This window comes from Balearica regulorum, chromosome 4 (genome assembly GCF_011004875.1).
Source record: "Balearica regulorum gibbericeps isolate bBalReg1 chromosome 4, bBalReg1.pri, whole genome shotgun sequence".
In the NCBI taxonomy this organism is placed as follows: domain Eukaryota; kingdom Metazoa; phylum Chordata; class Aves; order Gruiformes; family Gruidae; genus Balearica; species Balearica regulorum.
Window position 1 is genome coordinate 13,975,218 of NC_046187.1, and position 16,449 is coordinate 13,991,666.

Genomic DNA, 16,449 nt, shown 5'->3' on the forward strand with positions numbered 1-16,449 from the left:
CTTTGAGGTCCCTTCCAACCCTAACCATTCTATGATTCTATGATTCTAAAAAGTCTTAAAATTATTTATTAAACAAAAAAGCCCCATGCTGATACCCTGATGTTTTCCCCATAGTTATTAGTTTTGCATTAGAGTAAACGGTATTAGAATAAACTATAGAGGCATAATTCTGCCTCTGGTTAATACGACAACAAAAATCAAACAGATTGCACTGGAAGCAGAATTAAGGCATTTTGTTTATACACATCCTTCAAAGTATCAAAATGGAAACAAAGATTACACTACACGAACTTGTTGGGAGTTTACTAATGAGGTGTGATTACTTTTTTCTATTTCATTCAACCTGAAGAACAGAAGTAGATGAAACAGTTCAACTTTCCTCCATCGATAAAAACTGACGATGCTGTAGCATAAAAATCATCAGTAAGAGGACAAAACCGCCATGTTCAACCACCATTTTCCTTGCAAGTTTTTAGCAGCTTAAAATGAGACATCCCATTAAATGTAAATCTCAGGGCTTCCTCTTAAAAGCTCGTAAGATTTGGCAGGGTATACAATTTTCTTTATTTGCAGTGAAGATATTTTGGCCCTTTAAATATTTAAATTGCCTTATTAGTTTTAGGAACAATGTTTGGACCTGGCTGAGATCCAAAACTTTCCTGCTCCTCCTATACAGGAATATAGTATTCTGCAGAAACCGGAGAAATACTACACAGTGAGAGGTGAGCACATCAATACGCCACTTTCAGAGCCCTCTATCCCATGGAAAACCCACTGTTAGGGCTGTTGGTCCCATGCTCAAGTCAAGCAACAGCAGGAGTAGAAACCCCTCATCTCCCACTAAAAAAATCCAACCAAAAACCCAAACTGGTTTAATTGGCTGACTACGAGTAACTGCACTGACACCAACAGCAATGGGAAGGGAAAACTCAAATCCCACCATATTAACTTGTTTTCAAGGAACGTCAAACCCTGCTCATTGTGGACAAGACTTGTATTTGTTTCATCTCAGAAGCACATATGCATCACTGAAGTCAAAATACAGCCACTGGTATGTCATAAAAAGACACATCTTACCTGTACTGTTTTAATAAAGTAAGCATGCAGTTTTATAGTAATCTAGGGCAAATATACCATGGAAACTTTAATTACTATCTTCTCTAAATTTATTTTCATATTAAAATACAGTAAGACCAAACCCACGAGATAATAGATTTATATTTACTTTATATGGCATAGACACTATTCCTCCAAAAATAGCCTTCTTGCACATTTTACTTTTTTTTTTTAAAATGCAAATATATGAGACATAGGATTTAGATACTATTTGCGTCTTGCAATTTCTTACTATTTGTCACTGCTGTTGTTGACTCAGTACAACTCTAAGTTATGGCTGAAAAAAAGAATTCTCCTTCCTATATCTAAGCTCCATCAACAATATTCCATTGTACCAAGCTTTATTATCATTATCATGAAGGGCCCCTCCCAAAAGTAAACAAACAGATTGAAGAAATATAATATTTTTCAAATTTGGAAGTTTATAGTTCGTACTAATACCCACAATCACAATCTTAAAAAAAAAAATCTTTAATTTGTTTTTATAATACTATAATACTTATACGAGAACTTATTTCATTGAATAACTTTAAAAACACACTTCAACCAGTAACCGTGTCAAACAACAGTTGTGCTACAGAGGAAAACTAATATTTATAATATATACTGTTTCTACAGAGGGCAAATCTGTTACTGATTCACCTTTTCAGTGCAGCCATGGAATTTTGAATAGCTTGTCAACAGAGTAGAAAGCTCAGAGCAAACTCAATATTGTTAAAATAGAGCTATTTATCATTTTCTTCCCTCACTCCAAATCCCCTCTCAAAGTCTTTTCCAGGTAATTGCACTCATCACCATGACAGATCCTGTGCTCAGCATCAACTTCAACTCTTACAGAATCAAATCCAAGCTTGGTCTACATCTTGCTGTTCAGCTCATCAAACTGTCTCCTGGATAGTCTTTTCTGTCAACGCACAATGGAAACTCCCACCCAGGAGTGTGTCTCAACTTTCATTGTCTCCTGCCTTGATTACTTCAGTATCTTCCTTGGTGGCCTTGACGTAATTTTGCCCCATTTGTATCTAACCAGAATGTAGATATAAACAGTTCATCCCATCCCTCCTCCTCCACTTCAAATGGTAGCTAACTAGCTTATTTTAAAGCCTTTCTCAGGTACTTTCTGTGTTTCACATCCATTCTTTCCTTTAGTAGACTGATTTTGCCAGCTTTCACTGAGCACTTCCCATTATGGTTGGAAGCAGTTCCCCACTAAAAGATTCTAAAATGTACCTGTTACTCTTATCTGTCATTATGGCAGAAAACAAATCAATATTGGATCCCACTCTGCTGAAAGCACTCTATACCATGCTGTTAGTATAAAGATTAATGATCATTGGTGCTAACATAACACAATTTTAAAGAGATGAAAAATTCTACGAGTAAGTTATGAGACTCCTCAGGATCCCACAGCACTATTAGAAAGGTCATGAACCTTCATTTCAGGCTACTACTTAAAAACCAGCAACTTCTTTTACTCAGAATGCCTTACCGATTTACATAGCTACAATTCCTGGGCACTTTGCCCTTTACGGGACTTGAGATTTACCCAGCCTTCCCCTGCTGACGGAAAGGACAGTCATTGTGCAAGCTGCTACACTGGTATGCAGGATGGTTTAGGAGGATCTGTGCCTGGACTGCAATATCTATGCTTTTCTTTATGAACAACTACATGAGGACAACCAGAGGTCCATAAGCACTACATGACTGGATACATTTCTGACATTACTTGCAGTTAAATGCTGTTGCTATTAGACTTGAAGTAAAACTACACGGAATTTTTTTGTTTCAAGAAAATGTTCAGTGAAGCCCATTACCAAATGATGGTTGAGCACCCAAGGCTCACATTAATATTCTGCCTTTTGATTTATCAATTCATGCTTTTTTTTTTTTTTTAATTTTATTTTTAAGAACACTTTAGGTGCATGATTATAGTCAGCTACTAAAAGTACCTGAAAGAGGCACAAAGAATTTCCTGTATTATTCATGTTGATAGTTTCTGCTTTGTGCCATGCACTCTGATGACCATAACAGTAACAGAAGAAGACTCTCTCTCATCACTTTGGATACGAGGATATAGAAACAGCTTACAAGTCTCAAGGAAACATATTCAATGCTGAAAACGCAAAATACAGAATTCTGTAAGGAGTACTTTGAATGAGTGGTATGCATCATGTTCAAAAATTATTTGAAAAAAAGTCCTAATACCAAAATCATGTTCCCAATGAACTTATTTTTGCAAAACTACCACTAGCTTCAACAGTCCACAAACCACTGTGGGATGCACAGTGAAAACCTGCTTTCAGTGACAATAAAATCAACACAAAGCAAAAACCAGCAGCACGATATTAAGATGAGCAAGATGAGTCAGAAGGGGACATTTCCTCAAAGAACTTTTTTGGATCTGATTGTCTCAGAAAAGGAAAGAGCAGGAATAGCCATTTGCATCATTAAGGACACAGCACAGATCTTCACAAATTGAAAGATGAAGTTGAAAAGATCAGTGTAATTATATGAAGAAAAGATAATTAAGAGGATATATGATAAAAGCACATAAACCACAAATGCTGTATGAAGACAAAGTAGTAATTTTTGATTCATTCAAATTCAAAAATCCAGTGATGCAATTCCCAGTGAAGCAAACACTACAAATTCAAAACCGAGAAAAAGGAAGTGATTTTTTTTCTCCACCAAGCAAAATTAGCTTCTGAAATCCACCTTCACAAAACATCAGAAGCAAAGTGCTTAGCAGGATTCAAAACAAGATGAGACATTTCTGCAGATTATATTTGCAAGGTTTTACAATATTATAAAGGCAACAAAGTTCTGAATATTTATCAAACAGGAGCTTTGGAGTAAATATACACCATAAGCTATGGGGCATGACTCAATCACTCCTAAGTAAAGGAAGCTTAGAAGCTTCCTTCTAAGGAAAGGAGCACAGGAATTATTTTTCCTAACAAACTTTGAAGTGTACATGTTTATGGACAACCATTTCATTTTTTTTTTTGTAGAACAGAAGCAGATAAAATTACTCTCATTTTTCTTTACTACAAGTTATGATCCTGTGATATATAGGCAACAACCCATCAAAACAATATAACATTCTCTCCAGAAATAAAAGAAAGAATCATAGCCTTTTTACTATATAGTTTCTAAACCAGACAAATAATTACTCAGGAGGATTTAATTCCCTCTGAGGAAGCTACCACAAAAATGAATAAAAGGGTATTTTTCTTTCTTTCCTAATAGTTTTAATTTAGAACCTCTTGAAAGCAGTTGCTGCATTTCTCTTTTTATAGAATTTCTGAAAACCGTTTCAGGTTCTGGTAAGCCTGACCTGACAAGCAACTAAAAAACTAAAATGAAGGTTGTGCCTACCTTTTGCATGCCTTAAACATTTGTGTAAAAAAAAAAAAACAAAAAAAAAAAAACCCAAACCAAAAACAAACAAACAAAACCACCCCCAAAGAAACAAGCCACCAAATGCATTAAAAATATTTAAAAACTTGTTTCTTCTGTGTATATGTGGAGAATAGACTGAGATTTGCAAAGGCTTTAGAATCTTATATACCGTTCCTGAGAGCTGGAGTTTTTAAGTTCCTTTTGCATTTTTATCCACCACCACCCCCTTTTTATTATCCGAAAGTGTTGACAATATGCAAGCTAAATTAAACTGATTTCTTCCTGTCTGCCTGAAAACTCTTCCCCTTCCTTGGATATTTTATTACCTGGGTTTATCTTTGAAAGACTCAAGATCTTCAAACAGCATGATCATTTGAGGTTAATTCTGTGATTCACATTTAATAGCAGAGGAAAATTCTCCTGCATCACACGACTGCAGAGGGTCTTAAATTCAGTAATACTCAGAATGGCATCTGTGGAATTTACACTTCAATCCCAAATAATATTTTAATAACTAGCAATGGTGTATAGTATTGGTTTAGGTGGTTTTTTCTTTGGTTATTTTTTAAATTTTACTGTTTCATCAGGAAACACTGGAATCAGCTTAAGACAATGTTGCTTCAGGTCTACGATATAAGCAAAAACATTTTACTTTTATAGTTTATAACTTCATTTCTTTCAGCTTGGAATCATGTATGGAGGAAGATTAATCACATTATTAACTGCATAATTACTCAAGCATTTAAACAGTTTTGTGGCTTTCCATTTTCTTTTTTCCCCAATTTATTAATCAGAGCACCTCATTCAAAATAAACAGTTAGGACCTTCATGACATGAGCAACATAATAAAATTGTACAAAGCTTTTTTATCACCTTAGTGCCTTAATGCCTCTAATTTATATTCTCCGCACCCCCACTGACATGAACTGACAAAATTACACCCAACTTAGTGCTATTAGAACCACAGATACGTACTGTTAAGCGCAAACCTCTAGTAAAATTCAAATGCTTTTTGTGATGACAGAATTTGAGTGTGTTAAAACAATTATAATCTTGAGAACAAGATTATTTTTTGCTTTGGTTTTGTATTGTCCTTCACTACACTGTAGGAGACTAATAAGACCTACAAGTTATATCATTTGCTCAGTATGGACTTCTTTAAGACCGGGGTATGCTGTACACAAATATAACATCTGGAAATTTTAGCAGCCAGTCTCTGAGCAGCATTGCTGACCGGTACAGAACGGTTTTCTGGAATCTTAAAACCTGGGTGGATTTTGCAGAAAACAACAACAAAAATCTCTCTCTGACAGAAAAGTGAGAATGTAAGTTAACATTTTATAGCTTTCAACACTGCTGAATAATAGGTAATGTTATGTAGAGGTAACTATCACCAAACAAACCAGGAATGTTACTCCACTCCGGTGCACTACAACTTTAAACATCCAATAACAAAGTAAAGCCCAGCAAATTTTACTTCATTAAGTCTGACATGAAAATGCCTCTTAAACTTTCACAGAGGCCGTCTTTTCCAAAATTAGGTATGAACAGTGAAATCAAGAGGACAGAGAATTATGTAGTATTCATCCATTACAATATATTTTATCCTTGCTTTTATAAATTCATGGTTTTTAAACTGATCATGTTTGAGGAGGACAAGTGTCTAAACATCACTCACAAAACTTCAAGTTACACTTACATTCGTATACTTGTATTCCTCTATCCAGTAACTGATGGAGAATGACAAAGGTTTTCCATCCTTTATGATGCACAATGGGGTAAATACTGCATACGCATATATTTGAGCTATGTTTTACTGACAAATTTGGAGATTTTTTTAAAGTGTTGAAAAAATTACTACTTTCAACATTTGTGCTAGGTCATTACTTGAAGATTTTAAAAGTCCTTAAGTGGATAGCATATTGACAGTGCCTAAAAGTGCTTGGTTCAAACAGCTTCAGAAGTCATGGTAAGTTTACTCAGAATAACTTCTTTATGCTATTGCCTCTTTTCAATACAAAGTTTTCGAGTGCAATTGCTCAAAAGTAAGTCGTGTGAAAAATAACATGCAAAGGTCTGGGAAAACCAATGTCTACTTCCAACACATGGCATTTCTGCCCAGGTCTCCATTTCTCTGTAGAAGTTGTGTATTAAAAGGTAGTAGAAAAACATACATCAATCAGTCTGAACTTTGTCCTCATTCTGTAATGTTACAAGAAAGAAAACAGACAAGCAGCATAGATTTGCACAAGAAAAGGCTACTGGAGTTGGGACAGGATAGCCATTCCTGATGCAGGAGGAAAGCTTGTGTGCTTTGTACTCTAGAGAGAGGGTTCAAGGAGAGTTCAGCAATTTATCCTTGAAATTTGTTTATGGGTTCTGACCCCAAATGCCATGGACCTAATTCAGTCATAAGTAGGTGGAATGTCCTTTCTGCCAAAGCCGAGTTTGGTTCTAAGGGATTCAAAAGAGCTTTAGTGGCAAATCTGAAAGACGTGTGCCCTGCAGCTTCTACTATAGTCTCCTAATTCTCTTGCTATGCTGATCTAATGCAATTTTATCTACAACTGCAAGCTTAGATTACATAGGTCAACCAACTTTCTGAACAACTATTGTAAACTACTGAGTGTTTTTTATAATCATTAGATTCAAAGAACTACTTGGTAAATCTCGTATCATAGATGCAAAATATCTGGATGAGATTTGTGTAAAGAAATATTAAAAACAGGGGGAAGAACTCATTGGCAAACCTCAAAGAGGAAACAGAAATAATTTCTTAATAAAAACCAGCAGACTGCATGGCCCTTATTAGAGCAATAAAAATGCCCATATAGTTCCTACTAAAACTTCTTCAGGGAGGTTTGAAGGATAAAATCTTTAATGCATGCGTATCTTCAAAAACATTATTCCATGCTGAAAAACAGTGTTAAACACCCTTAGAGGTTACATATTTCAGAGTATCATGTCAGTAAATGAAAAAGTTTGGTTAATAAAGAACCCTGTAGCTCTATCAAGAGATAAACAATCTTAAGAGCTATGAGAAAAGGGAATTTAAATTACAATTTAAAATACAATACTGAATGGGATTAACACTTTACTTGGATATTTTTATAGGTAATTGTTTCAGACCCGACTATATTGAAGCCACAATAAGAATGAAATGAAACAGGCTGAGGATGATAAGAAGTGCCCTCTGAGACAAAAATATTTATTCTTTTATACCAACTGGGGAAAAAAAGATGCAGAGAAGAATACTTCAGAAGAGAATAGCCTCACGATGGTACAGTGTAAGTTTTGTACGAGCTCAAGAACTAACATAACAATAGCCTCCTAACATCGTTTCACTAGTTTATGAATGTAAGGAGTCCACAAGAGCACACATCTTTGCAATTATTTCAAAAAGGAGAGCCCATACAAAGCTGAAGCTCCAACCTACACACTTACACAATGACAAGTGACACAGATGTCCCCATTACCACCATTTGCTAGTATTCTATCACAAGCTGTTGTTCCTCTTGGTTGGCCTTACCTCCTCCCTCAGATTGATACAATCACTTTGTCTCTCTTTCCCTCACGCCCACGCTTTCTACTAGGCTTGAACAGCTAACCACACTGGCAGTCAGGAAAATTGGAACCACTTGCCTTAATCTTTGACCAACTTTTACTTCTGTTTCTTCCTCAAAGCTTTTCTTTATTTTGGTGACTATTGAATAATCATTAAAAAAAACAAACAAACAAACACAAAAACAAACAAAAAAACCCCACAAACCCTGGTGATTCTTTACTATGACTTTATACAAGGAGGTGAATGCTATAATATGAAATAACAGCAAGCGCTATTGCTTGCATTATGCCTTTGGAGAGAATAATGAAGTAGTAGTAAAAGTGGTTAAAGTAATCCTCTAACATTTAAAAGGCATTTACCCATGGGGCAAATGAAAATCTGGGAAGTGGATGAAGTGTGCAAGTCAGCATAATCTATTTTTACTGCTTACTAAAAAACCCTTACACATTAGTGTTCTTAAACAAGATCAGGCCATAAATGCCTAAACACAGTATTAAATGAATAAAATAAAGTATTATAACAATTCATATGATTTTTATAACCCATCATCACCATGCATAAGCATGTATCAGTCCATTGACTTTATTAAAAGCAAGATTCTGATCTCCCACATGCTGTTCTATTGGCATAAAAAGATCATACAAAAGCAGCAGATGGGTTGAATAAAAAGGAGCTCCTATTGCAGGACAACCAACCACTGTAAACAACCACAGGCAATCCCCTCTGATGGACAGTGTTGCCTGAAAGTGCCGAGGATGGCTTTGGGATGCAGCTCACGGTGTTACTCTTACACACGAGACCAGATGCCCACCTATGTGTGAGGCAACTTTCATGAGGAGACACTTTCTACATCATCCATTATCACTGGAAAAAGAAGGTATGCTTTCAGGGAAGCCCCGGACTGCTTAGAATATTGCTTTTTTCCACAACTATATCAGCAGAGCTTACAAGTATTCAAGGACAGGCTGCCATTTTAGTCGCTGCACTGGGAATTTGGACATACAAAGGATTTTGGGACACTTGCACTCCCTATCCTCTTTTTTCCCAGGCCGTACATAATAATCCTCAGATGTCTCTCCTGGTTACAAGGCCAAACATAAGCAAAAGGTTTCAAACTTACATTATTTTGGTGTCCTTTTCTTATGCCAGCTAACTTACATTAGTTAGAAGAACATGATTTATATTCTCATTGCTCCTTTAACTCCAAACACGTCATTTTCCATTGCTTGCATAATGTTTGTCTGTGACACTAGCACTGCCCAGACACAAAGCCAAACACGCTACAATGTAGTTCACACCATCGTCATATGTTGTTTGTTTATAAAATGTTACGTTTTCAGAATATTTATATTGTTAACCAAATGTTGATGCTCACACATGTAAAGTCTCAACCGCACTCTAGCACAGTCCATTGTTCAAAACTTATGAAGTCACGGGAGTCCTAAAAATTCTGAGCTACGAATTCAGTTGTTCAGTTACAGCTGTAAATTCTTAGCAGCCAAAAAAAGATCACTGTACCTTGCCTATTTCATACTAGGAATTAATATTTTTAGCTCATCACATTATTCCAACTCAGAAAAATAAAATCTAATATTTACTATTGCTGCTACTTCTTTTTCCTTACCTTCTCATATCCTCCTTTATGTGCAGATTGATCAGTTCTTTAGGAACATGGAAAGAGAGGGTGGTCTCAGCCATCTGTTCCCGGATCCGCATCCACTTATTGTCAGAAGTAGGGAATCTATATAACTTACAGATTGGGTTTTTTAACACTGCAGAGAGGAAAAATTATATCATTGCTTTACTGTGGTTATATGAATCTCTGAAAATTTATGACAATAATTTCATCCAAAAATAATACATTATTTCCCCCTTTGCTTCCAGAATTAATTTTACAACCATTAAAATTCTATTAAAAACATTAAATTTTTATTTAATTTATTATAGTGGCATGTGGAGGACAAAGTATTACTAGTACATTAGACAAATCACATTTTACCCACACAATAGATATCCTGTGAATTTAGCATTTCAGTGTAGTGAGAATGTAAATTATGCTCTCTCTTCTTGCACTTAAGATACAGTTAGGAAAAACAGAATACACAAATAAACAATGAACTCGCATATAGTCAACGCCATCGCTTACCATCTCCTAGAATCACTCGTACTGCTAATAAATTGCATGGGACAAGTGAAGCATGTCTCAGAGCTGAGCTATATCTAATCATCTTCTCCATGATATGCACACACAGAAGTCACTAATACAAATACATGGTGTGCACCTACATTAAAGGAAACTTGACCATTAACGTGGTCAAGAGGATGCCATTTTAGAGTCAACTTTGATCATCGACATAGTCAAGAGACTGCCACTACATAAAAATAAATATAACAATCATGTAAATACATTACGCACAGTGTTCTCAGATCACTATCGTAACTTGACATGGGAAAAAATCATGTTACTTGATGTCTTGGAAAGCTATGCATAAAGTTCACTGTGGATTTTTTTATCTTAAAGCTCTCACATGTTGGTTATGTTTCCATTCAGGTCTTACAATGATGATCTATAATAAAGGTGGAAAATTTCTACTCTCTCCTTTCCTTTTTTTTTTTCCCTACCTTACTCTTATAACTAATTTTCCGGAAAGAACAAATAGACAAAAAGCTGAGAAAGAAAAGTTTTGTTTGACTACTTTGATAAGCTTACTTGGAGACAAACGATTGTCATTTAACACACACATCCACTGCTTCCTAACTCAGAATGACTTTGGACAGCCATCCAAATTCTCCAACAGTACCTTTCTATCGGGCTTCTGGAAAAAGCTGCCTTAGAGCAGGCTCCCATTGATCTGCCACTGAATGGTCTATAACTCAAAGGAATGCATTTCTTATGTGCACTGCGAGGAAACTGTTGCTGTCAAAACGACATCTACTAATAGAAATTTCAGCTTCACAACTCACTGCCACCATTATTGTCTATGTAGGCTGATTTATAGAGAATGAAAAACACAGACCAAGTTATTGAAGATACACAAACTGTCTTGTCTGTCTAATCAAACTGTTTTTTAACAGAAGTCCTTTAGGAAAAGCCTAAAACGAGACCACACATTGAAAGATATCTGTAATAAAATGGTTGCTGGCAACTCATGAAGAAAGGAAAGTTGTAAATAATCATGTCTGAGTAATTGCAGATGTACTGTTTTCTTTCCCCATCACTCTACTGAGATGTCTTTAATCATTAGTCTTGGATAAGAAATGGGAAGACTTTTTAGAGTAATTTACCTTTATTTATTAGTGATTTTACTTAGAAAAACTAAATTCTGACTTACTGTTATGGAATGAGCCTAATAGATGCTTGATAGCTATGCCATATGAGTAACAGCAATTTTTCTTTACTACTAACACCCCAAATACCTCAATGTTTAAGCATCTTTACACACATTTTACAGTTTGAGAATCCTCACCGCACAGACTTCACTATTGTCTGCTACAAAAAAATGCATCTCGAAGTCCTGTGCCTATGATCAACTTACACTCAGTGTCTGGGCTTTATTATATTACTTGATTAAAATATGCTATAATGGTTTCCTATTTTCCTCCTCTTTTGCTGAGATTCTTCTAATTAAAGAAATCGGTTTTGTCAATAATATTGACAGCCTCTGTCAATCGACAAAGTAGATACACGGCACCGATCATCTGCCATTAACAAGACAGAGACTAACAATCTTCAGATGTCAGGGAGACCTCAAGAGACTAAGAGCTATTTCCGATCTACCCTTAAAGAGAAACCTGCCAAAACAAATGATCATTTTGGGTTCATTTGGGGGGGTGGGGTTTTTTCATTTGTTTGGGTTGGGGTTATTTTGTGTGGGGGGTTTTGGTTTGGTTTTTGTTTTTTTTGTAGGGCCACCTGTTCACTAGTAAGCAGGCTGATCCTTTTTACCAGGACGTTTCAAATGATGATGCCTCAGACACAAAAGCCTCCCTTCTCTATTTTACCTTTTTATATCTGCTTCCTGAGAAGTTATCAAAGGATGTTTTTCCAAGAACAGCCCTTAGATTTGCACTCAGAATCTATTACATTCAAAATTTCACATTTGTCTGTGAGAACCTAATGCACATACGTACTCCACAATCTCTTTCATTCATATCCCCACTATCACCACTACCATCACAGGAAAAACCCAAACAGCAAACAAAATCCCAACAGGACTGCAGCGCGATAGCAAGGGAGACTAGGAATTACTTTGAAAATGTGGATCCGAAGTTGTGACTTTTGTCATTGTTAGAATTATTAAACCGCTTTTCAGGTACTATCCTCCATTTTCTGATGGGGATAATCTCAAGTGTGTTGCAAGTTTTAAAACATGGCCAAAACCTCTGTCCACAGGTTTATGAAGAAAATTTCATTTACAAACTCAGAAAAAAGCCTGGGAATTTTGTTTTCACAAGGAATCTAAATAATTCCCATCTGCATTATTGCTAAAACTTGAGATTGTCATTAAAAGCTGCACAATACTTTATGTTTTTCTTATAAACAGAGCTACTGAAGTCATGTGATTCCATAAAAATCTCAGATGTGTTTTCCTTTCCAATTAAAACAATAATTGCTTTATAATTACAACAAGTTGTCTAAAAAACAAATCCAGAAGGCATGTAAAACCACCTAAACAGCAAGAATGGCAAGACTAGATTTGGATTTTATACAAAGTAGTTATTAAAATGAGTGAGAGTTTCATAAAGGTAATCCTTCCTGTATTTAGATGGTGATCATGAAAGGCATTCCAGATGAACTGCAGTGGTTAAAAAGAGAAAAACTCTATTTTAAAAGCCTTTCTCTATGGCATGAAGCCTAAAATCCAATGCCATATATTTAACCATCCATATTTTTAGACATTCTCATTTTTAAATTTAAAGACCTCGGTGGTTTTTATTCTGTGCAATATCCTTCACATTGCTTCCCCTGCAAGTAAAATAAAAAATTAATAAAAGATTGAATACTCCGTTTTCATATTTGTTCCCTATTGAACATAGATCAAAGCATACCGCTGCCATATACTAATTTACTAACAGTGTTTCTATTTATATCTTCCTTTGTAGGATAGGTGTATTTTGCATATCATCTCAGGAAGAGTAATTTCAGCTTTCTTAATTTTTGCTTAATTTCAGTTACTTTTATTCCCTTTCTTATTGTAAAGCGCAATATGTTTACATGCAAACAATTGCCAAACTCTGCTGTGTTATAAATAAATAACTGAATTTTGAGACACATAAATTCAATCTCTTGGGGTATAAATGGAATAGTGATAAGCCTCTGTGAAATATGATACTCATTCCCACTCACTCAGTAAGTGCCTCATAACTCACTTGAGGGCTGCGAGTTCCTTATATTAAGATTTAAATTTCAGAAGAATGCCAATGTGCATCTCTGCCTACAGGCTTAAAGATTCACATAGGGGTATTTTTTCAGTTTCATAGTTTTGAAGGCCTGACAGATAACATGAGACAGAAAGAACCAGAAATCTTTACAACAGTATACACATGTACTAAATACATATGTATATGGAATATATACTGTACTGTAGATGGTTCTATATGTACACAACAGGGAAAGCAGTGCAGGCAATGATGATGTTATCAGGTTGCCTGTAATACACTTCTACCACATTATTGACACTGTTCCCTTTCCCTTCAGTCCTTGTTTTTGATTGCCTCTAATTCTACAACACTGAAATCTGTCTGGCTTAAACTGATCATTTTTCAAAATTTTCATTTAAGATGGTCCAGCTGCACAGAATGAGGCCAGAAATCTGCAACAGAAAGTTCTGTGCTTTATAAACTTAAATTCTGACAGTAAATCTTTTACAGAGATGTGCATTTTACCATGTCCATGGGAATCCACCGAGATCTGACAACAACATAGGCCTTGGGAAAGAAATCTCACTATGTAAAAACTCAAAAATTGAACTAAGCACCTCATACATGCACCAAACGTCTACCTTTATTGAAAATTCTTGCATCCTTTCCAGCTTCTAAAACCAACAAAATTATGAACATGTCATACCTACAGAGTGGACGAATACATTTTTGGGGCAGAGCTAAGCTAGCGCGTGGTACAATACGCTGAAGGGCACCGCTGGTGCTCGTATTAGAAAGCCAGTCTCCAGGCAACACAGAGAGCTTTGGATCCACATGAAGCCCAGTCATGGAAGCATGCTGGGGAAGAAGTCTGACTGGTTGGGCAGAGACAGAGTACAAAAGGAGAGCTAAAATTTTCTAAGGAAAGAAATCAGGAATTTAATAAAAAGAGTGGGACTGACAAAACCTGGAACTAGTGCCAGGTGTCAGCAGGGAAGTGGAGGCAATGCTGGGGTGAAAAGAAGTCACAAGTACAGGAAACAGACTGAAGAATAAGTATTTATTAGAACAAACTTCCTGCGACTGAGAATTCTTTCCAATATCCTGCCTGCTGTCATTTCTTGCTTATGCATCTGCAGTTCTGCTCTTTCCCCTCAACTCTTTTAAAAAACAAAAAATGACAAAACACCTCCATAGTATGTTTGACTTTATAAACCTAGCAATGTTGAGTGGAGGGTTAGGTTTTATATTCTGTGTTTGTACATGAGAATAATAAATATAGAAATGTTAAGTGTTGTCTAGATATACTGTAGAATCATGTGCAAACACTCTTGACAAAGTGATCTAGACTTCATTATTCATAAAACTGACAGCTACCTTGGAAGTTCCAATAAAGTACATTGCCTAAATTACAGCATTTCCCCATCCAAAAAAAACCCAAGAAAAAGCCCCAATCAAACCCACGCAACGGAGGTGGCAAATTGAAAAAAATCAGTTGTGATTCAGTAACATTTTCTCTGACCAGACATGTCATTTCTTTACGACCCGCTTATCTGGATGACATACAGAATCAGAATCAAAGAATGGCTGCACTGAGTTAGACCAAATCGTTCAACTGGTTCTGTATCTTGTCTCCAAGAAGAGCCATAAATAGACACCTAGAGATGCAAGATACTCTCCCCTGCCTCCAGCTATTTTCACTTCAGGAATTTCAGGAGCCAGATGTGGTTCCTGTGCATTTAGTAATTCTCAAGGAGTATTTTTTCCTCCAACATATATAGTCTCAAATTGAACCAATGAAAAGTAATGGCAGTTTTAAAGAATTTTTTTTTCCCTGCTTCTGATCTAGACTCAACAAATCACAGAAAAAAAAATTTACAGCATTGATACATACATGGAGAAACCTATTTTTTTGGAGGTTTCTAGTGCCTCCTTCAGACTGCAAAGCTAGTCTAGTAAGTCTTCTGTCCTACCATTGAAGTCATATGAAAAAGTTTCAGTAAAGGTTTTAAAAGGTTTCAAAACTTCAGTAACATTTCTCTTCAACTGTATGCAGCAAATACATAGAATTCTTGACAGCACTGTAGTTTCAGATGACCCATATAACTTATTTGTGACACTGTTACAGTAGAGTAATGGAGATTCATAAACTTGGGCTAATAAAACTTTTATGGTGCAGCATATCAGCATGTAATATTTCTCAGTATAATGAAAGAGAAATAGATCTATTCAACACTGTACACTCAAGCCCAGAGTTGACCTAAAATTGAGAATGCCTTGCCAACAGCTTCCTTCATTTTAGGACATATAGCTTCCAGATCAAACTGAAATGGCCACTTCATCAGCTGTGAGAGAGATTAATTCTCCAGGGTATTCAGTTGCAAATAATGCGTAATTACTTTAACAGAATGTCATGCAATGACATGACAAAAACTTATGAGGTTAATTCCATGCCCACTGAAGTCACTGACAGTCTTGAAAATCCCTGAACAGTAAAGATGTAGGAGTGGGAGATTTTAGCGGTGTTTCAGAAAGCATAATTGACATTTCTGAAAGCTTTCCTCACATTTCTCAGTAAAATGATACTGTCAATTATGTACAAAACATTAAAATATTAACCTTAAAAATCTGTGCATCATTTGAAGAGTCTTTTAAGAGGTCTGCCCCATATACAGTATATATGATTGTGATTTCTTCAGGTTGTAGGTTGTAACAGTCATCTTTTATGGATGTTAGAATACTTACCTGCATTTAATGAAGGCAAGTTGTCTTTACCACTTATGCCTTCAGTGGCTGTACATTCACGAACCAATGCACACTACAAAAGAAATGCAACCACATATGTAGCACATTCAGGTGTCACAAGGAAATTCATAGCAGTTTATAAATAGTAGACTGAAAAACATAACTGATAATATAACTTCTCAACCCTTAATTATTATTTACATGTTTATCTTTATATTTCTGTTCCAATATACTGTAACACAATCAGAATTATAGCAGAG

At 35.8% G+C, this 16,449-nt stretch overlaps 1 protein-coding gene across 3 annotated transcripts in view; it reads right to left on the reverse strand.

Moving 5' to 3' along the window:
- Window positions 1-16,449, reverse strand: part of INPP4B (inositol polyphosphate-4-phosphatase type II B) — a 335,694-nt gene that overhangs the window by 97,119 nt on the left and 222,126 nt on the right. For all 3 annotated transcript variants that reach the window (XM_075751208.1, XM_075751207.1, XM_075751209.1), the window contains 2 exons: window positions 16,190-16,262; window positions 9,708-9,855 (listed from right to left, as the gene is read on the reverse strand). In XM_075751208.1, coding sequence (XP_075607323.1) covers window positions 9,708-9,855; window positions 16,190-16,262 — 221 coding nt within the window. The remainder of the gene's footprint in view (window positions 1-9,707; window positions 9,856-16,189; window positions 16,263-16,449) is intronic.